General features: G+C 41.7%; 1 protein-coding gene across 2 annotated transcripts in view; it reads left to right on the top strand.

Moving 5' to 3' along the window:
* The window catches only part of KCNH1 (potassium voltage-gated channel subfamily H member 1), a 422730-nt gene that overhangs the window by 58297 nt on the left and 343156 nt on the right, over positions 1-21277 (top strand). For both annotated transcript variants that reach the window (XM_061185560.1, XM_061185559.1), the window contains exon 5: positions 1601-1719. In XM_061185560.1, coding sequence (XP_061041543.1) covers positions 1601-1719 — 119 coding nt within the window. The remainder of the gene's footprint in view (positions 1-1600; positions 1720-21277) is intronic.

Here is a 21277-nt window from a genome sequence, read left to right as displayed (position 1 = left end):
CCTGTCAACATCAGTGGGAGTCCCCGCAGCCCGACCACCGTGAGCCTCTTTTCAAGGTGACCCATATCTCTGCTTAATGGCATCGGGATGGATGAAAATGCCGCTATCTTTTATTAAAGCCCAGAACTTCTGGAATGAGATAAAAAGGAACTTGATTTGCTATTCTTGTTACGCTGACAAAATTTATACAGATCTTGATTCTTAAAGGTTGTGCAAAAAAAGGGCCATCATTCTGCTTGACCTCATTGTCCTGTGGATTCTGAGTCCGTCTTATAAATGTGCTCCAGGGTAAAATTTGGTAAATGAGATTTCTGCTGCAAGGCGCTGGCTACTTCTAAACTCTAAAGGACAAAAAATCAAATTGCCTAGTCTTGCTGTTAGCTGTCATGTAAAAATAGTTGCATGCTCTGTTTATTTGCTGTACCTCACATCCAGGTCTTTGGAGCTCCCTTGCCCCAAGCTTGGTTTTGAGAACCCCTACAGACTTTCAGGGGTCTCATGAGGCAATTGCCATGGTCATAACCTTGATGCAGATGGCTTGTTGGATATTGGAATGGACGGTTGTCTTTGGGGACCTTTAAACGATTCCTCAAACATATTAAAATCTTAGTAAAGATCACTGGTACATCTTAGATTTTGGAGTATAGAGTGGTCTGGATTAGAAAAAGACCAGTGTTTTACTTTTCTTGTAAAAGGAACTAGTCCAGAGGGCCAAGGAGGCCTCAAGACAGTCTTTGTTTTAGCCCACTAAACTTAGCCACTTTGTTTTACCAGGAAAATGCATCCTACATTTAAGGCATGTAGATAGAATATTTTAATTTCCACTTTACAGATGAGATCATTGAGGCCCACATAATTTAAACAGTTTGTTGGTGACCTCAAGCAGGCCGGAGGCAGAGATGGGATTTGTATCCAGATTTCTTTACTCTAAGTTCAGTAGTCGGCTCTTTGCGTTTCTAGTTTTAAGGGGACCTACCTGCCATCAGCTGTCCTTCCCCCATCCTAGAGCAGACTAAAATTGACTAGTATTGTTTCCCCACCTGCCCACGGATTTAAATCATTTCTTATTCCCCTGGCTTTGGAGAAGGTAGTACATGGAACGGCCATTTGACTAGCTTGTCTAGCCATTTAAAACCCAGAACCAGCTTAGTCTCTGCTAGGATCAGACGACAGGGGGCTTGGGAACAGCCTGAGCCATAAAGTCAGGGAAACATCTTGATTGCCTGGTGTTATCTGGCAGAAAAGCCTTGGGCCAGAGTGGGGAGATCTGGGTTCTAGACTCTTAGCTGCCTAGGCACTCTGTGCCTCGATTTCCCTAGTTGTAAAACAGTGCTAAGACCTGCCGTACCTGCTTCACCAAGCTATGATTAGGGTCAAGTGAAAGTACAAGGGAAAAGTGCATCACTGCACAGATTTGAGCAAGTCTAGGTGCTTTTTTGATCAGCGAATCTTGATTGCGAGGATGGCCGAGTGACTTGTGGATGTGCAGGAGGACATGGAGGGTGGGTGTCTGCTTCTGACAGGGTAACTCGTGGTATGAATGTCCGAGCACCTTCAGGACCTGGTTGAACCTGTCTCTTCTGTCTTCCACATGCTCCAGGCTGGGGGAAGTTTGCTCGGCTGACCAGAGCACTGACAAGCAGCAGGGGTGTCCTACAGCAGCTGGCTCCCAGCGTGCAAAAAGGCGAGAACGTCCACAAGCACTCCCGCCTGGCCGAGGTAAGGGCAAGGGTTTAGCTCAGCTTAACCCTCACTTCCATGGGGTCCCTGGGCTGAGAAAATGGTCCACAGTGAGTGTGATGGCTTGGAAGGGACCTTCAGGACCCCAGACTCTTGTCTTGGCTGGGCTATACACCACCATGTGTGACTTTGGGTAAGTGATCTAACTCCTGTTAGTTGTGTACTCTCACATATGTAAAAGGAACTGCAAACAACTCCATTCAAAATTGGTTGAGATTACAGTTCTCAGCTGACTCTTTTGAAGGAGTAGGGAAGGAGCTAGAAGTGCTATATACATGAAGGGGGTTTTACTTAAAAATCATAAACAATTTTGTTACTTGAGCAATACATGCTATTATAGGAAAAGAAGATACAGGAAACAAAGAGGAAGAAAATAAAAATCACCTAGAATCCCACTAACCAGATAACATTGTTATAATTTTTGTGGACATGTCTTAACTCTTTTTTGCATTTAAGAAATATTCTATTCTTAAAGCCTAAGAAATACATTTTTTTGCATTAATGAAGTTGAGATGTATCTAAGAATCAATGTGTATATTTAAGGTGGGTTGTATTGCCTTTTCTTCATTTTATAAAGTTATGAACATCTTTCCAGGTTAATAAATATACTTAAAATTATTGTTGTTTCCATAACCTTTGTAGTAAGGAAAACTCATGGTGGTGGTATTCTCCCTTTTGCTGGCACAAGTGAGAGGCTGGGAATCCTGGACAAGATGTTTGATCAGGCTTAATGCACCCAAATTATTATTATCTGTCTTTGGTGGTCCTGCATCCAAATCACTGTTATCTCCCTTTGGTGGTGCCTGGCCTTTTTTTTTTTTTTTCCAACTAGACCAGGGTAGGACCAATTAAGAGCATTATACTTTCCATGTAGCAAATTTCCATCTTACCCAAAGATGACAGCGTTAGCTGTCTCTCTGCCTGGTGGTGGCCAGTCAGTTCCTGATCTGTGCTGAGATGACAGGGCACTTTCTGACCTGCCTCTTGGCTTTCATATCCCTGCGGGAGAAACTCCCAGCACGGTGCAGCTGACAGTGGGTGCTCTGCATATGTGCACCGAATGTTGAATGGGTTGACTACAGAAGATGTCCTTATAGCAGCCAAAAGCTTCTGCCAGCAGTGGGAATGGGGGCATTCATTTGTGTCGTGTTAGAGAAGGTGAGATACTTGGATGATGGCAGCATCGTTTTTGTCATGATGTGGGCTCATCTTGTGATAGAAAGAATAATAAAGGAGGCCCTTCAGCTCACAGCCTGCACTTTCTCTGTCCCCGCTGCTTCTTTTGGTTAATGATGTTCCCTCCTCTCCTACTGCTCTCCACCTTGCTCACTCTTATCCAGCCACATTCCTTGCTGTTCCTCTTATACACCAGGCTTGCTCTTCCCCCAGACTTTTGTGTTCTACTCCTTCACCAGCTGCAAGTCTTTGCTCAGATGTCATTTTCTCTATGTGGCTACCTCTGTCAGAGATACAAGAACCGGTAGGATATTTGTATGTTAAGAGATTGATTGTAAGGAGGTGGTCGTGGGGACTGGGGAAGTCCAGAATTCGTGGGGCAGCTTGGCCAACTGGAAACTCTTGGGAGGAGCTGGTGCTGAAGTCCCAGATGGAATTTCTTCTCAGGGAAACCTCAGTTTTGCTCTTAAAGCCTTTCAACTGATTAGATGAGGACCACCCAGATTATGGAGTATAATCTCCCTTCCTGCAAGTCAGCTGATTGTAGATGTTAATCACATCTACAGAATACCTTCGCAGAAGCACTTAGTGTTTGATTGAACAACTGGGTACCATGGCCTAGCCAAGTTGACACATGAAACTAACCATTACAGTTTAATCCTTGTCAGTTTGGCACCCGTATACATTTCCTTAAACCATACTTAATCTCCAAATAAAGATAAAAACAAAGTCATACGTCCACCTAACATGATCCAGTTATGTTGCATATTACCAAAACATACCAACCCTTTCCCCAGAAGAGGATGCAAAGTCCTCGGGTGAGATCTCCACGCCTTGATATCCTGTAACTTAAACAGTGTGATGTAAACTTAACTCTTAACATCTTATGTTAGATAATAAGGGGATAAAAGAGGGAAGAAAGTAAAAGTATTTGCCTTATATATACACTATATACTATATATATACACACAATATATAGTGTATATATATATACAAACATTAATAACAAAATAAGAAATACTCATTAACTTTTTTTTTTAATTTTTATTTATATTTTTATTTTATTTTTGGCTATGTTGGGTCTTCGTTTCTGTGCGAGGGCTTTCTCTAGTTGCGGCAAGAGGGGGCCACTCTTCATCGCGGTGCGCGGGCCTCTCACTGTCGCGGCCTCTCTTGTTGCGGAGCACAGGCTCCAGACGCGCAGGCTCAGTAGTTGTGGCTCACGGGCCTAGTTGCTCCGCGGCATGTGGGATCTTCCCAGACCAGGGCTCGAACCCGTGTCCCCTGCACTGGCAGGCAGATTCTCAACCACTGCGCCACCGGGGAAGCCCACTCATTAACTCTTAATCCTCTCCTTAACCTGCTCTACATTATGCTCCACTTAACGGCTTCCAATATACTATACAGTTTACTTATTGTGTTTACTTAATGTGTTTATTGTTCACTGGTATATCCCAAACCTTTAAAACAGTGTCCAGCACATAGTAGATGCTCATCAGTAGTAAGTGTTTTTTTTTTTCCTTAATTGATCGAATGGATGAAAGAATGGAAATGATGTTAGTGTTTTTGTCTAACTGTCTGGCATGAGTAGTTGCTCATTGATTGGCAATATGAGGCAAACATCTGGGTCCCATCCCAGGGGCTACTAAATTTTAATTAACCTGGCTAGAGGCTTATGGATTTTATTGATCTTTTCAAAGAACCAACTTTTGGTTTGTGGATTTTCTCTAATGGTTTTCTGTTTCCAATTTCTCTGATTTCTGCTCTAATTTTTAATTTTTTCTTCTGTTTAGTTTGGAATGAATTTGCTCTTCTTTTTCTAGCTTCGTAAGGTGGAAGCTTAGTTTATTGATTTTTGATCGTTCTTCTTTACTAATGTATGCGTTCAATCCTATAAATTTCCCTTTAAGCACTGCTTTCACTGCATCCCACAAATTTTGATAGGTTGTGTTTTCATTTTCATTTTGTTCAAAATATTTAAAAATTTCTCTTTGAGATTTGTTCTTTGGTCCCAGGTGTTATATAGAAGTGTGTTGTTTAATCTCCAAGTATTTGGGGATTTTACAACTGTCTTTCTGTTATTGATTTCTGGTTTAATTCCGTTGTGATCTGAGAGCAGACATTGTATGATTTCTATACTTTTAAATTTGTTAAGGTGTGTTTTATGGCCCAGTATGTGGTCTGTCTTGGTGAATGTTCCATGTGAGCTTGAGAAGAATGTATATTCTGCTACCGTTGGATGAAGTAGTTCATAGATGTCCATTATATCCAGTTGATTGATGGTGTTGTTGAGTTCCACAACATCCTTACTGACTTTTTGCCTGCTGGATCTGCACATTTCCATTAGGGGGTGTTAATGTCTCCAGCTATAATAGTGGATTCATCTATTCTCCTTGTAGTTCTATCACTTTTTGCCTCATGTATTTTAATGCTCTGTTGTTTGCTGCATACTCATTAAGGACTGTTATGTCTTCTTGAAAAATTGACTCCTTTATCATTACATAATGCCATTCTTTATCCCTGATAACTTTTCTTGCTGTGAAGTCTGGTCTGTCAGGAATGAATATTGCAACTTCCACTTTCTTTTGCTTAGCATGAGTATGTTAAATCTTTCTTCATCCTTTTATTTTAATCTACATGTGTGTTTATATTTAAAGTGGGTTTCTTATCGACAACGTATAATTGGATCTTGTTTCTTGATCCACTTTGACAATCTGTGTCTTAATTGGCCTATTTACACCACTGACATTTAAAGTGATTATTGATATAGTTGGATTAATATTTACCATATTTGTTGCCCTTGTTCTGTGTTCCTATTTTGTCTTCCACTTTTTTTCTGCCTTTTGTGGTTTTAACTGAGCATTTTATATGATTCTATATTTTCCCCTTCCTTAGCATATTATACTTTTTTTTACATTTTTTTAGTGGTTGCCCTAGAGTTTGCAGTATACATTTACAAGTAATCCAAGTCTACTTTCAAATACAGTGGTCCCTAGGTATCCACAGGGGAATATGTTCCAGGACCCCCACAGGTACCAAAATCCATGGATGCCCAAGTCTTTTATATAAAATGGCATGGTGTTGGCATATAAATTATTCACATCCTCTCATATACTTTAAATTATCTCTAGATTGCTTATAATACCTAATACAATGTAAACGCTATGTAAATAGTCGTAAATATAATGTAAATGTTATGTAAATAGTTGCTGGTGTGCAACAAATTCAAGTTTTGCTTTTTGGCACTTTCTGGAATTTTTTTTTCTGAATATTTTGATCTGCGCTTGGTTGAATCCACAGATGCAGAACCCACGGATTTAGAGGGCTGACTGTAATACTGTACGTAGTGCTTCATGGGTAGTGCAAGTACCTTGTAATAAAATACTACTAATTCCTCTGTCCTGTCCATTGTGTCATTGCTGTGATTCATTTCACTTATTCATAAGCATACATAAGCGTATATATGTATACAGTATCAAATACATTGTTGCTGTTATTTTGAACAAACTGTTATTTGTTAGATCAATTAAGAATAAGAAAAATTGGGACTTCCCTGGTGGCGCAGTGGTTAAGAATCTGCCTGCCAATGCAGGGGACACGGGTTCAAGCCCTGTTCCGGGAAGATCCCACATGCCACGGAGCAACTAAGCCCGTGCGCCACAACTACTGAGCCTGAGCTCTAGAGCCCGCGAGCCACAACTACTGAGCCCGTGTGCCACAACTACTGAAGCCTGTGCGCCTAGAGCTCATGCTCCGCAACAAGAGAAGCCACCTCAGTGAGAAGCCTATGCACCACAATTAAGGGTGGCCCCTGCTCACCACAACTAGAGAAAGCCCGCACGCAGCAACGAAGACCCAATGCAGCCAAAAATAAAAAAAATTAAAAAAAAATATTTTAAGAATAAGAAAAATAAAAGTTTTTCTTTTACCTTCCCTTATTCCTTCTCCAGTGTTCCTCTTTTTCATTAAGTAGATCCAAGTTTCTGACCTATATCATTTTCTTTCTCTCTGAAGAACTTCTTTATAAATTTCTTGCAAGGCGTTTCTGCTGGCAACAAATTCCCTCAATTTTTATCTGAGACATCTTCATTTATCCTTCACTTTTGAAAGATAATTTTGCAGGGTACAGAATTCTAGGTTGGTGTTTGTTTTCTCAACACTTTAAATATTTCACTCTACTCTCTTCTTGTTTGTGTGGTTTCTGAGGAGATTTAGGATGTAATTCTTATCTTCGTTCCTAATAGGTTAGGTTTTTGGGGTTTTTTTTCCCCCTCCAGATTGTTTCAGGAATTTTTGTATGATTTTCTGGAGTTTGAATATGCTGTGCCTAAGTGTTTTTTCTTTTCTTTTCACTTATACTGCTTGGTGTTTTCTGAGCTTCCTGTATCTGTGGTTTGGTGTCTGACATGAATTTGGGGACGTTATCAGTCATTATTGCTTCAAATATTTCTTCCATTTCTTTCTTTCCTCTCCTTCTGGTATTCCTATTCCACATGTGTTATACCTTTTATAGTTGTCCCACAGCCCTTGGACATTCTGTTTTATTTTTTGGTCCTTTTCTCTTTGCTTTTCAGTTTTGGAGGTCTCTATTGACATGTCCTCAAGCTCAGAAATTCATTCCTCTGCCATGTCCTGTCCACTAAGGAGCCCATCAAAGGCATTCTTTTTTTCTGTTATAGTATTTTTGATCTCTGGCATTTCTTTTTGGTTCTTTCTTAGAATTTCCATCTCTGCTTACATTGTCTGTCTGTTCTTGCATGCTGTCTATTTTACCCATTAGAGCCCTTAGCATATGAATCATAGTTTTTAAAATTTCTGGTCTGATAATTCCAGCATCCCTGCCATATCTAGGTCTGGCTCTGTCTCTTCAAACTGTGTTTTTTGCCTTTTACTATGCCTTGCAACTTTCTGTTGAAATCTGGACATGATGTACTGGGTAAAAGGAACTAGGGTAAATAGGCCGTTAGTGTGGTATAAGATGTCAGGGGAGAGGAATCATTCTATAGTCCCATGATTAGGTCACAGTATTTTAGTGAGCCTATGCCCCTGGGCTATGGACTTCACAGGTGCTTCTCAGTTCTTTCCCCATTTAAACCAAACAAGATGAGGCAGCATGGCCTGCAGTGGTGTATTTCTCTTTCCCTATGCCAGAAGCTAGAGCAATTGGGTATTTTTCTATCCTCACGTGAGTTAGGCTCTGATAAAGCCCCCCAAATTAGGCTCTGGTTAACTGGTTTCTCCGGAGGGCAGGCCTTTTTAAGAGGAACAGAGTGCTGTGGTGTTTTTTAAAATGGTTACTTTTCTATTCCTCTTTCCAGGAGCATGGGGGTACTTTTCTCTGATTTTTATTGTGAGAATCTGGTGGAGCTCCTGCAAGTAAAACTCACAAATGTGCGAGGCCCCTGCCCATGACTGGGTCCCCCTAGAATTTTTAACTCTCAGATTTGTCCATGCTGAGCCTCCAGCAATTTGCTAGTTACAGTTTATGCTTTCCTGTCCGGTACTAGTTCTTGTGGAGGTTTCTGCTTCTGGGTTTTTCTGGCAAGTTGTGATTCTCTGTATTCACCTGTCTGTCTCTCCAATTTTTGGTGCAATAGTTTGCCCTCTGACCTCACCTCTTGTGTGGAACTAAGAAGAGTTGTTGATTTTTCAGTTTGTACAGCTTTTTACTTGTTAGGATGGAATGACAATTTCCAGGCTTCTTACAACCTGCACCAGAAATTGGAAGTTGGCTAGTAAGTTTTCAACAGAGAAAAATCTTTTCCCTGTCTAAAGCTTACAGCCAGTGTCCTGCTGAGTTTTCTCACTGGTAAATGCCGTTGATCAAATGGAGATTGAGTAAGAGTATGGATACCTCATTGAAACCTCTCCCACCTCCAGGAAAAAAATTGACGCACTGCACAAGTGGCTGGGAATAGCAGTTTTGCCTTTCAATGGGTTGCACATGTGATTTTCAAGGCCAACTTATATCCCTGTTTGAACTCAGGCAATCTGGCTTTCGTCCTCACATTAGTCCTCTTGTCTCCCTCCTGGACTGATTCTAGAAAAGAAGGAAGCACGTAATGTGTGCCAGGATCTGTGCTGCTCATCTTCTCCTTTAATCCCCTAGACATCTTGGAGCAGTTTTATAGAGGGGGAAACTGGGGCACAGGGAAGTTCATTAACTTGTTTGTGGTTCACCTGGCAGTAAGTGGTGGACTCTGGATTGAGAACCAGGTTTATGTGACTCCAAACCCAACCTGTTTCCCATCTGGGGCACTTCCTTCTGAGCACTGTCTCTTCTTCCCAGCCCTCTGCTACTGCTTATACTAGGGTTACCATACCTTCCAGCTTTAGACCTGATAGGGGACCATGGTCTCCCTCATCTCAGGATGGGACACCAAGTCCACTTCATCTGGCTATTCTTCAGCACTCCATCCTCTTCCCTCAGGCTAGTGTGAGCACTTGTTCTTTTGGAGGGCCAGTTTATTTTCAGATCTTAAATATATCTTATGTCATGCATGCACCCTAATGTTCATGGCAGCACCATTTGCAATAGCCAAGACATGGAAGCAACCTAAATGTCCATCAACAGATGAATGGATAAAGAAGATGTGGTATACATATTTATAATGGAATACTATTCAGCCATAAAAAGAACGAAATAATGCCATTTGCAACAACATGGATAGACCTAGAGATTATCGTACTAAGTGAAGTAAGTCAGACAGAGAAAGACAAATATCATATGATATCACTTATATGTGGAATCTCAAATATACAAATGAACTTATTTACAAACAGAAATAGACTCACAGACATAGAAAACAAACTTAGGGTTACTGAAGGGGAAGGAGGGGGAGGGATAAATTAGGAGGTTGGGATTAGCAGATACAAACTACTATATATAAAACAGATAAACAACAAGGTCCTACTGTATAGCACATGGAACTATATTCAATATCCTGTAATAAACCATAATGGAAAAGAACATGAAAGCATATATATATATATATATATATATATACATATATATATATGTATATATATATATATATGAAATGAATCACTTTGCTGTACACCAGAAACTAACACAACATTGTAAAGTAACTATACTTCAATTAAAAAAAAATCTTATGTCAGTACATAGATCAGGCTAGAGGACCCTTTTCACAGGTTGAGTTCTCTGGGATGCAGATACTGAGTAACATCTGTGAAAGAAAAGGGGGAGGAAGCAGCATTGGGCAGGGGGAGCATCAGACAGTGCAGATCCGACTGAGGCTCTGCCAGCCCGACAGGGAGCTCTGCAGTAGAGACGGCAGTAGAGCAGCCCCGCACAGAGCGGGAAGGGCCGGGCTCCTCAACCACCTTCTTGCTCAGTTATTGGCAGGTGCCTCCCTGGGAAGCTCAGGTTTCTGTCTCTTAGGAAGCCAACAGGAGGCTGTCACCTAACTGCACACTCCACAGCGGGGCAGGGAATCCTTTCTTGAAGCAGGATCCAAGTCTGCCACCAGCTTGCTTCTCTAACTCTTTCTGCCTTTATAGGAAGGAAAGTCATGGTCGGTGTATGAGAGAGCATCCCTCCTGCTCAGCAGGATTCTCTGTGGTCTTCATGCGGGAGTGATCCTGCTGGGCTTTGGTCTGGCTGGGACAACTCTTTGCTGCCCGCTTCTCTCTTCATGGAAAGGCTGGGGGGAAGATATGGACGAGAAACCATCTTTTCCTGTCACATCTTCTCACTCTTTCCTATGAGGGACCCAGGTCCAGATAAAATCTGAGCTGTGCGTTTGTGATGGCTGGAGTGCAAGCACATGCGTTCAGCCACATCACAGCTCACAGCTCATGGCACTCAGCATCTCACTGTAAGGAGATCGGGTAAATGCCGTATGTGCTGCTGTTTTTCATGTAGGTGACAGGCGTAGTGGGCTGAAACAGCATCAAATGTTACTGCCCACTTGACACCTTACCGTGTGATTTCAGGCAAGTCATTTCACCTCTAAGAACTTCCATTTCTTTCTCTTTCTTCTCTTCAAATGGAGGAATTGAGTTCAATTGAGAGTAATATGTACTTATAGATTTGTGAAGACTAAGGGAGGCTCTGAATGTGAACAAACACTTTGGTATATAGTAAATGCTCAATAATGTTAGTTTAATATTAAATTTTAATTTTTGGTTCTTTATATTGCTTTTAAAATTTTTCTCAAGAGAAGGAAATCTTGCTATTTGCAGTGACATGGATGGACCTCGAGGGCATTATGCTAGATGAAATATGTCAGACAGAGAAAGACAAATACTGTATGATCTTATTTTTATGTGGAACTAAAACAAAGCAAAACAAAATAAACTCCTGATCTCATAGATTAGAGAACAGATTGGTGGATGCCAGAGGCAGGGGGTGAGGGCAAGTGAAATTGGTGAAGGGGGTCAAAGGGTACAAACTACCAGTTATAAAGTAAGTAAGTTCTGGTGAAGTAATGTAAAGAATGGTGCCTATAGTTAGTAATACTGTATTGTTTATTCAAAAGTTGCTAAGAGAGTAGTTAAAAGTTCTCATTACAAGAAAAAAAATTAGTAGCTACATGTGGTGATGGATGTTAAGTAGCCTTATGGTGGAGATCATTTTGCAATGTATACAAATAATGAGTCATTATGTTGTACACCTGAAACTTATAGGATGTTACCTGTCAATTATATCTCAGTAAGAAAAATTTCTCAATTTTCAGAAATAAATCAGGTTCTTTATTGGATTTTAAAACATAGAGGTATATAAAATAAAAGGTGAAACGTCCACTGTTTCTTGGAAGTAACCATTTTTAAACAGTGTATGTGTTTAGTAAACTATATATGAACAAGTGTTCATATATATTTATGTTGATATTTTTTTAACAAAAATGTTGTCATGCTATTATATATATTACTTTCCAATCTGCTTTTTTTCCCACTTACTAGTATATTTGGGATATTTTCCTAAAAGCATATATCCCCTTCATTTTTTTTTAATGGTTGCGATGTATTCATTGCATGACTATATCTGAAGCTATTTAGCTGTCCCCTTGTTGATACATAATTAGATTGTTACCAGTCTTTGGTTATTAAAAGTAATGCTTCAGTGAACCTCCTTGTATGTGTATTTTTGGTTTTAATTTAGAAACCTTTCAAATATTCAGAGTAGTAGAGAGTAATTTAACAAGCATTCATTTACTTATTCTGTTTATATAGTACATGCTGACAATTTCTCACTTAATTCTTTTTTAATTTATTTTTTGTTTATTTATTTTTGGCTGTGTTGGGTCTTCATTGCTGCGCATGGGCTTTCTCTAGTTGTGGCGAGTGGGGGCCACTCTTCGTTGCGGTGCGCGGGCTTCTCGTTGCAGTGGCCTCTCCTGTGCGGAGACGGGCTGTAAGCGCATGGGCTTCAGTAGTTGTGGCATGCGGGCTCAGTAGTTGTGGCACACGGGCTCAGTAGTTGTGGCTCACGGGCTCCAGAGGGCAGGCTCAGTCGTTGTGGCGCATGGGCTTAGTTGCTCCGCGGCATGTGGGATCTTCCCAGACCAGGGCTCGAACCCGTGTCCCCTGCATTGGCAGGGGGATTCTTAACTACTGCACCATGAGGGAAGACCCAAATTCTTTTTTAAAAATTAGAATATTACAGGGGAATCCCCTGGTGGTCCAGTGGACTTGGCGATTTCCCTGCCATGGGCCCGGGTTCGATCCCTGGTCGGAGAACTAAGATCCTGCAAGCCACGCAGCGTGACCAAAAAAATAAATAAATAAAATAAAGGGCTTCCATGGTGGCACAGTGGTTGAGAATCTGCCTGCTAATGCAGGGGACACGGGTTCGAGCCCTGGTCTGGGAAGATTCCACATGTCGCGGAGCAACTAGGCCTGTGAGCCATAACTGCTGAGCCTGTGTGTCTGGAGCCTGTGCTCCGCAACAAGAGAGGCCGCGATAGTGAAGAGGCCCGCGCACCGCGATGAAGAGTGGCCCCCGCTTGCCGCAACTAGAGAAAGCTCTTGCACAGAAATGAAGACCCAACACAGCCAAAAATAAATAAATAAATAAATAAAAGATTACTATTAATTAAAGAAAACCAGACATCTCAAGTTAATGAATTTAGTACTTTTAAAAATAAATAAATAAATAAATAAATAAATAAATAAATAAAATAAAATATTACACGTAAAGTTGAGGTCGTCTTAGAACTTATTCCCAGAGGTAATCACTACCCTGAAGTTGTGTGTCTCCTTGCTATTGATGTTTTGATATTTTTATTACTTATATATTTATCCCTAAAACACATATACTATGATTGTGTGGTTTTAAAAATGTATTTGCACTGTGATATTTTATGACTTGTGTTTTACACCCAACATTGATTTTTGAAAGCTTTTTATTTTGAAATTATTATAGACTCACGGGAAGTTGCAAAACTAGTACAGAGGGTGTTCTCTACCCTCCACTCAGCTTCCCTCAATGGTAACATCTTATATAACTACAGTATAATAGTATACAGTAAAACTAACTACAGGAAATCAACATGTGTAGAATATTGTTAAACTAAAGATCATATTCAGATTTCACCAGTCTTTACATGCACTCATTTGTGTGTGTGTGTGCCTTTGTATATACATGTAAGTGTATATTTAGTTTCATAAGAAGCTGCCAAACTATTTGCCAGTTGCAGTTGGTTGTATCATTTTGCATTCCCTCCAGTAATGTATGAAACAGCCAGTTTATCTATATCCTTGCCAGCATTTGGCATTGCCACTCTTTTTTATTTTAACCATTTTTATAAGTATGTAGTGATAGCTCATTGTGGTCTTAATTTGCATTTTAGTGATGGCTAAAGATGTTGAACATCTTTTCATGAGCTTGTTTTACAACCACATTTCCAGCTGGTGAAATGCCAGTTCATGTCTCTTGCCCATTTTCTAATTGAGTTCTGTTAACATCTCTTCCTTTTTTATTGCTTTAGAAATGGCAGCTTACTTTAAATCCTCTCTTTTGGTGTTTACTTTCCTCTTGTAGTGAGCTTATGTACAATCTGAGTTTTTTGGTGGGAGTCCCATGGGTCCCCAATTGATGAGGCATCCGATGTGGTGGTTGAGTTTGCCTGTGCCGTATTCATAAATTTTCACCTGGTCAGACCTACTTTCCTGTAAATGCTTTTAGCCCTGGGGCTCCCAACTATGTCAACAACGTGAGTTTGGCTCCACACTCGTATATGGCACATACCTGGGGTTCTCATCTCTTACAGATAATCCTTTTTCTACCCTAAAGTCTGGACAGATGACCAGTTTCCTTTCTATGTCTCTGAGATATGGGTAGAGACTTCCTGTTCCATGTCTCTTTGTTAGGGCAGCCCTTTGTCACCCCAGCAAGAGCATGTGGGTTCCCTTCCTGTCCCCTCCAGTGCACACCCAGCTCTAACAACCCCTGCTTCTGAAAAACTCCTGGGCTGTTTGGTTTCAGTTCCTACTGGCTGCTTTGGTTTTGCTTTCCCGTTACGGTTCTGGCACCTAAGATTTTGAACTTTATTATTTCTTTTTAAATGTTTGTTTAAATTTTTAAACAACATCTCAATGTGTTTAGTGTGAATGGACAGCTTACCATATTTACTTAGTGCACTCTATTGATTGTTAGTTCTCTAAATACTTGTGCTAGTATGAATATAATAGATTACTAGAAGTGGAATTAAGGAGACAGAGGGTACAAATGTTTCAAACTGGGTAGAAACTGCCAAAGTTCACACAACAAGGTAGTACTAGTTCACACTACCAGTTTCTTTCTTCTCTCACCATTACCAATATTAATTGCTATCAATTGTTTTACTTAATCTTAAGTTTTAACATTTCAATTGATTTTTAAGGGAAGATCATCTTTTTTTTTTAATGAACTGCACAAGGATTTGGTCTGATAAATATAGAGGCTGCCTTCCTTACATGCTTGAAAGTGCTGCCGCCCATCAGTAGGAGAGGCGTGAGGAGCACGAGACGGCCCAGCACCAGCCACCTCCGCAGGCAGCTGGACAGAGGTGCAGAGAGCTCAAGTTTACTTACTGAACATGTGCACAGCTGGGCTTACTGTCCACATTCCCAGGTGACAAGCAGGTGTGCTGTTCTCTGCTGAGGGAGAGCAGAAGGTGGGTATGTCCAGTCTGAGCTAGTGTCAGGGTCCCTAGTTTTTTTGTCCCACAGACCAGAATCACCAGTAGAAGCTGCCAGGGTGTATGTGAGCAACGGTGTTTTTTCTGAGAAACAGGCTCTATGTGACTTGAGATTTCCTGCCCCGCTTTTTTTTTTTTTTTTTTTGCTTGTTGGTTGTTGACTTCATTTGACTCTTCAGACTCAGGGAAAAGTGACAACACTCAGTGGCGTCTCACCAGCAACATCGCATTCTATTGCTCTGCACAGGAAAGTAACTTGGCAACAGGAGCTTCTGCCACAAGTACCTGGGTTTGGAGCTCATTTTGCCTCTTGCAAAGAGTCTTTTTAAACACTCTCAACTATCTCAATATGCCATAGGCTGTGCCTGGTAGTAAGTGTCATTTCTGGAGGTGTTTTGGGAGACCACTTGATGGCACGTGGAAGGTGAGCTTTGAAGTGTGGCTGGATTAATGGCCTTCCCATTGCCGTCCAGCTTTGAAGGGCAGCCTGGGCTTGGTGGCTTTATGTGCACTCAGGGCCGTGAGGTTCCTTCTGTCAGTGCTCTCTTGTCTAAGGGCTGAAGTCTTATGGGCGGATTCTTTGCTTTTTTCCTAGGAGGGCCATTTTGTTTATTCAAGCAGGCAGGGGAAAACTCAAATGTTCAGCGATGCCAGGGATCAACTCTACACTTGATTTTGGTTAAAAAAAAGTTGTAAATGAACAGCTGAAATGACGTTTAAGGATTTTCTGCAGGGTTTATTTTTTTTTCCCCCCTTAGAGACAGGATGATGTAGTGGCAAGAGAAGGGGATTTGGAGTCAGACTGACCCGAGTCCTGTCCAAAACTCCATTACATTCCAGCTGTGTGACTTTATAAAAGTTACTTAGCCTCACTCATCTTTCCTCATCCTCATTAAATAAAGATACTACCTACACTGAAAGACTGTCATGAGGATTTGTGATGCTTTAAAAGACAAGCCCGATCTTATTTCTCCCTGCTTAAAATTCCTTTAACATCGTCTTGTTATTTCTTTGGATAAATTTAAAATTTACATTGTGACTTACAAGACCTAACTCACCTCTCCAGCCTGATCGGCTAGCTCTCCGCTCCTTCTCCGTATCAGCCAGGTGGCATTCACACTTGTCAAACTCTCCCCTGGGCCTTGGAAATGCCCTTCCTCTGCCTGCAACTCTTGCTGTGTCTCTTGGCTGGCATAGTTCCTACCCATCCTTCCTTCAAGTCCCAGTGTAGACATCAGACCTCCCCTGTGAGGCCTTCCCAACTGCCCCTGCCCCAACTCAGGCCAGGTAGGCCTCCCTTTCGGAAGCCCTCCTTGGCCTGGGCAGTTTCCTCTTTGAGCACTCAGGCCCCTGGGAAGGCTGTTGTTTAATATTTGCTTCCTCCAACAGATGAAAGGTCCATGAAGGCAGGGGCAGTAGCTCTCTTGTTTATTCCACATGCCTACCACTGAACACAGTACCAACACATAGTAAGTGCTTGATAAATGTTCGTTAACTGAATGAAGGAAGAAGGGTGCAAGCACTTAGTTCAGTAAATATTGATTCCCTTCCACATTTAACCTCTTCCTCCCCTTCTGAAAGTTGACTGCCTTGATCATGGATAATGGACAACTGTTTGTAGCTGATTTGATGATGAAAGCCATGTTTCCATGACTCCACCTCATCACCTCATCATAATTCTCAAAAACGTGAGTTTTAAAAATGTAGCTGAAGATTTCAAAATAAAAAGTTAAAAGAATACCACTGGAGTACTCCTCAGCAAAATAGGAAGAAAAGAAAGATTGTTGCGCAATTGCATTTCACTATGGCCTGATATTTGTGGAGGTATCATGGGTTGGTACTCTACTGTGACATAAAGTATATGGGTTAATACTTTTAATTGCTTCCCACTGCCTTTATCTCTTCCATTAAAGAGCAAGTGCATCATGGAAAAAAGTTCTAAAAATAGAGCCTGCCTGGTTTATGGAGAAGGGTGTTTATGACAGGAATTATGCAGTTGTTTAGCTCAGATGTCTGAAGCCCCAAATCAGGTTTTATTCTGTGGCTAGGGCCTCGTTAACATCCAGCTCTCCCTTTTTATTTGAATATACTTTTTCTGGCGGGAACACACTCTGTCCTCACTCTGTGGTCATAAAAACCCATGTTGTTTCTAAACAGGGGAGGTTTTTGGAGCTGTACTTGGGGAAAGGGAAAGAGACACACATATAAGAGGGAGAGGTTATGCCTGGAGTGAGGGGTTTAGGGGAGCGAGGTTTCTCTTCACTCACAGGGCAGGATGTTTGAGGCAGTCGTGGGGGATGATGGGGATGGTGATGGTGCTGTTCGTGGAGGTGCTCTATCTGTGGCCTTAAGTGATGAATGAAGCCAGTTTGGTGGGCAAAGTGGTGACTACCCCCTCCGGGCTTCCCTGAAACAGGAGGTTCTCAGCGTTCGACTCTGGTTTCTTCTGCCATCATCCAGGGTGATGATGCTGATATTCCCCATGAGATGGTGGTCTTGAGATGGCTGGCTCCTCTGACTCTTGTTGGGGGCCCTCCTGGCCATGGTGGACTGGCCAGGTTTTCAGGCTCCCAGGGAGACCTTAGAGTTGGCACGTCAACTCTGTCCGGTGCTGCTCCCTGGTTCAAGTCCACATCCTCGCTTTCCTGGCGTTGTGCAGCATCACGTAGCAGGTCTCCCTGTGCTTCCAGGCTTGTCTCTTCTGGTCCTTCTTCCACACTGATGCTCAGGTACCCTCGCACAGAGCAATTTGATTATGCACCTCCCTTACTTACAATTCTTACCTTGGTGTAAAGGGCACGTCAAGGCTTGCCCTCCCCTCCCTTATATTCAGCTTCGTTTCTCAATATTGGCCTCTCTAGATCCCGCCCCCCCATCCCTCCCAAGTGCAAACAACAGCCACAACAAAAGGCAAAAAATTCCGCTGCCTCAGCACACCAGGCTCCTTCCACACTGAGCTCTTATACCACCTCCTTCACCCATCCCAGCTTGGACATACTGCCTGCGGGAAACGCCCTGAGTTTTGTCTGTCTGCGGCCCATCCTTCAAGGGATACGGGACAGTCACCTCACACCCAAGCCTTTCCTGATGACCTAAGTCAGTTTGCTGTCTCTTTCCCTCTGCTCTTTTTTTTAAATTTTATTTATTTATTTTTGGCTGTGTTGGGTCTTCGTTGCTGCGCAGGCTTTCTCTAGTTGCAGGGAGCAGGGGCTACTCTTCGCTGCGGTGCACGGATTTCTAATTGCAGTGGCTTCCCTTGTTGCGGAGCACAGGCTCTAGGCGTGCAGCTTCAGTAGTTGTGGCACGTGGACTCAGTAGTTGTGGCTTGCGGGCTCAGTAGTTGTGGCTTGCGGGCTCTAGAGCGCAGGCTTAGTAGGTGTGGTGCACGGGCTTAGTTGCTCCATGGCATGTGGGATCTTCCCAGACCAGGGCTGGAACCCATGTGCCCTGCATTGGCAGGCAGATTCTTAACCACTGCGCCACTAGGGAAGCCCTCCCTCTGCTCTTAAAGTACTTTTATCCACGGGTCTCTTACCACTTGTTGCATTATATTTTCATAGTTTGTTTGCACATCTCTCTTCTCTTCTAAACTGTGGGATCTTTGGATCCTTGTGGGTAACTTTTGGTGTCCAAGTGTCCATGGATCTTTTTATTAGGAGACCATAAGGGTCCATAGCATTGATGGGGTCTGTGAAGCCATTTTGTCCTTTTTTTCCCCAAACAAATCTATTTTATCAGTCTCCCTTTCTTCCCAGGCCATTTTAGTTCTGTCATTCTTGGTCCCCGATCCTTGAGAAAGCCAAAACATTCAGGTAAAAAGGATGTACTGCATGAGTTGGAGCCTTCCTGATTCTCACTGAGAATTTCCTGAACCAGTCTTTTTTTTATTTGTACAAAAATCTTCATTTTTCAGGTGAGGAAACTGAGGCATAAAGGCCTTGCCTTGCTTAAGATTGATCAGCTGTATCACTTCTATGTGGAATCTAAAATATGACACAAATGAACTTATCTACGAAACAGAAACAGATTCGCAGACACAGAGAACAGACTTGTGGTTGCCAGGGGGGAAGGGGGATGGGGGAGGGATGGATTGGGAGTTTGGAATTAGCAGATGCAAACTATTATATATAGAACGGACAAACAACAAGGTCCTCCTGTATAGCACAGGGAACTATATTCAATATTCCATGATAAACCATAATGGAAAAGAATATGAAAAAGAATGTATGTCTATGTATAACTGAATCACTTTGCTCTACAGCAGAAATTAACACAACATTGTAAATCAACTGTACTTCAATAAAATAAATTTTTTTAAAAAGGTTGATCAGCTGTGAAATCAAGACTGGGGATTCCAGGCTGGGGCTTGGCCAGGTTCAGCCTGCAAGAGCTGTATCTTGATTGACTTGCTGTGTTTGCCACCCTGTCTCTGATGCTCTCCCCAGCCACCTCTTTGTTATCTGATGTCCTCCCTTCTCACCACCCCCCCACCCCAACTCGCACACAGTTAACGTGTACACACGTTTGTGATTCACGTTTTTTAATCTATTTTTTTGGTTGTCTGGTGTGTGCTTAGTTTATCCATTCCAAATCTGCTTTTGAGAGCCATGCCTACATTTGTTTAAGTTAGTTCGGGACATTCTTACGGTGCAGTGTAATGTCATGGTTTAGACTTGTGTTGTCCAGTGTGGTGACCGTATGTGGCTACCTGGAGCAGCTTGGGTGTGGTTCATCTGAACTGAGAGGGGTAGTAAGTTACACTATACTTACTGGATTTAAATCACTATGATAAAAGGAATGTAAAATATCTCGCTAATAATTTCCTATATTGATTACATGTTGAAGTGATAATATTTCGGATATATTGGGTTCAATTATTGGGTTGATATTATAGTTCATTTGATCTGTTTTCTTTTACTTTTTTTAATGTGGTTATTAAAAAGTTTAAAATTACTTATGAGACCCACATCTGTGGTTTGCATTATATTTCCTTTGGTTAATGACCATGGGCTTTCAAATCAGATTTGGGTTTGAATCTCAGCTTCACCACTTAATTCGCTTTGTGGTTTTGGGCAACATAGCCTCCTTGGGATCATTTTTCTTACCTATAAAATAAAGACTAATATCTACCTCACATGGTTATTGTAAGGATTAAATTGTATTTTGTACATAAAGTGCTCAGCCAAGAACCTGGCATGAGAGCATAGCAGTTAAAAGCATGGAACTTGGAGTTAAACTTGACAAAGTTTTCAACACTGGCTGCACTGTTTAAAACTTTTGTGGCCTTGGACAAGTTACTTTACTTCCCCAAGCTTCAGTTTCTTCATTGTAAAATAGGGATGATAATAATATGTACCTCATAGAGTTGTGAGGATTAAATGTAAGACTATGTAAAGGGCTTACTAGCTCAGGGTAGGGCATACAGTAAGCACTCAATAAATGATAACCAATGCCATAATACTTCTGGGAAGGGCACCTGCTGGAAACTTTCGTGATGTTAAATGGTATATGTGGACTCTGGTTTTTATTTTTATTTCTTCATGACAGTACATATAATAGGAATATGGCCCTAAGATATAACACATTCTCTCTTTTCTATATCATGGTTATTATTGTGTTTGTAGAACATTCTTGATACTACATTTTTGTCAAGAATTATACTTTTATTTGAGTCTTCTTTTCTAGCCTTTTCTTTGGCTTTATTTGTTCAGTCAGTCATTCATTTCTGCAGGTGGTTTTGTTAAGCACTTACTACGTGCCAGACACTGCGCTAAGGACAGAGTATGTGGTGGTAAGAAGACAGACAAGCTCGTGCCCTCACGGAGCCTACAGTCTAGTGGGAGAGACATCTGTGAACAACTGAATAAACAGATACATGTATCACTGTAATTCCTGATGAGTGCTGTAAGAGGAACAAACCTGGTGATGTGATAGAAATCAACAGAGGAAGGGAGGTGGTAGAGAGTCTGTTTCAGAAGGTGGTCAGGGACGGCCTCTATGAAGAGATGACACTGAGACCCAAAGGTTGGGAAGAACCATCCATGTGGAGAGTAGAGGAGAGGCATTTTGAGCTGCCCTTGGGTGGGTAAAGAGCTTTGGTATTTTTTTCAGAAAGCAGTGGGGTCGAGTGGTTGGTGTGGGGATGAAGGGCTTAGATGGGGTTGGAAATTGCCAGGGGCAGGTAATTTACAGCAAGACTGTTGATGTTGTTTGAA

Source organism: Eubalaena glacialis, chromosome 3, assembly GCF_028564815.1.
Source record: "Eubalaena glacialis isolate mEubGla1 chromosome 3, mEubGla1.1.hap2.+ XY, whole genome shotgun sequence".
NCBI classification, from domain to species: domain Eukaryota; kingdom Metazoa; phylum Chordata; class Mammalia; order Artiodactyla; family Balaenidae; genus Eubalaena; species Eubalaena glacialis.
The sequence above is the reverse complement of the archived record's forward strand: the minus strand, read 5'-3'. Positions and strand labels throughout refer to the sequence as shown.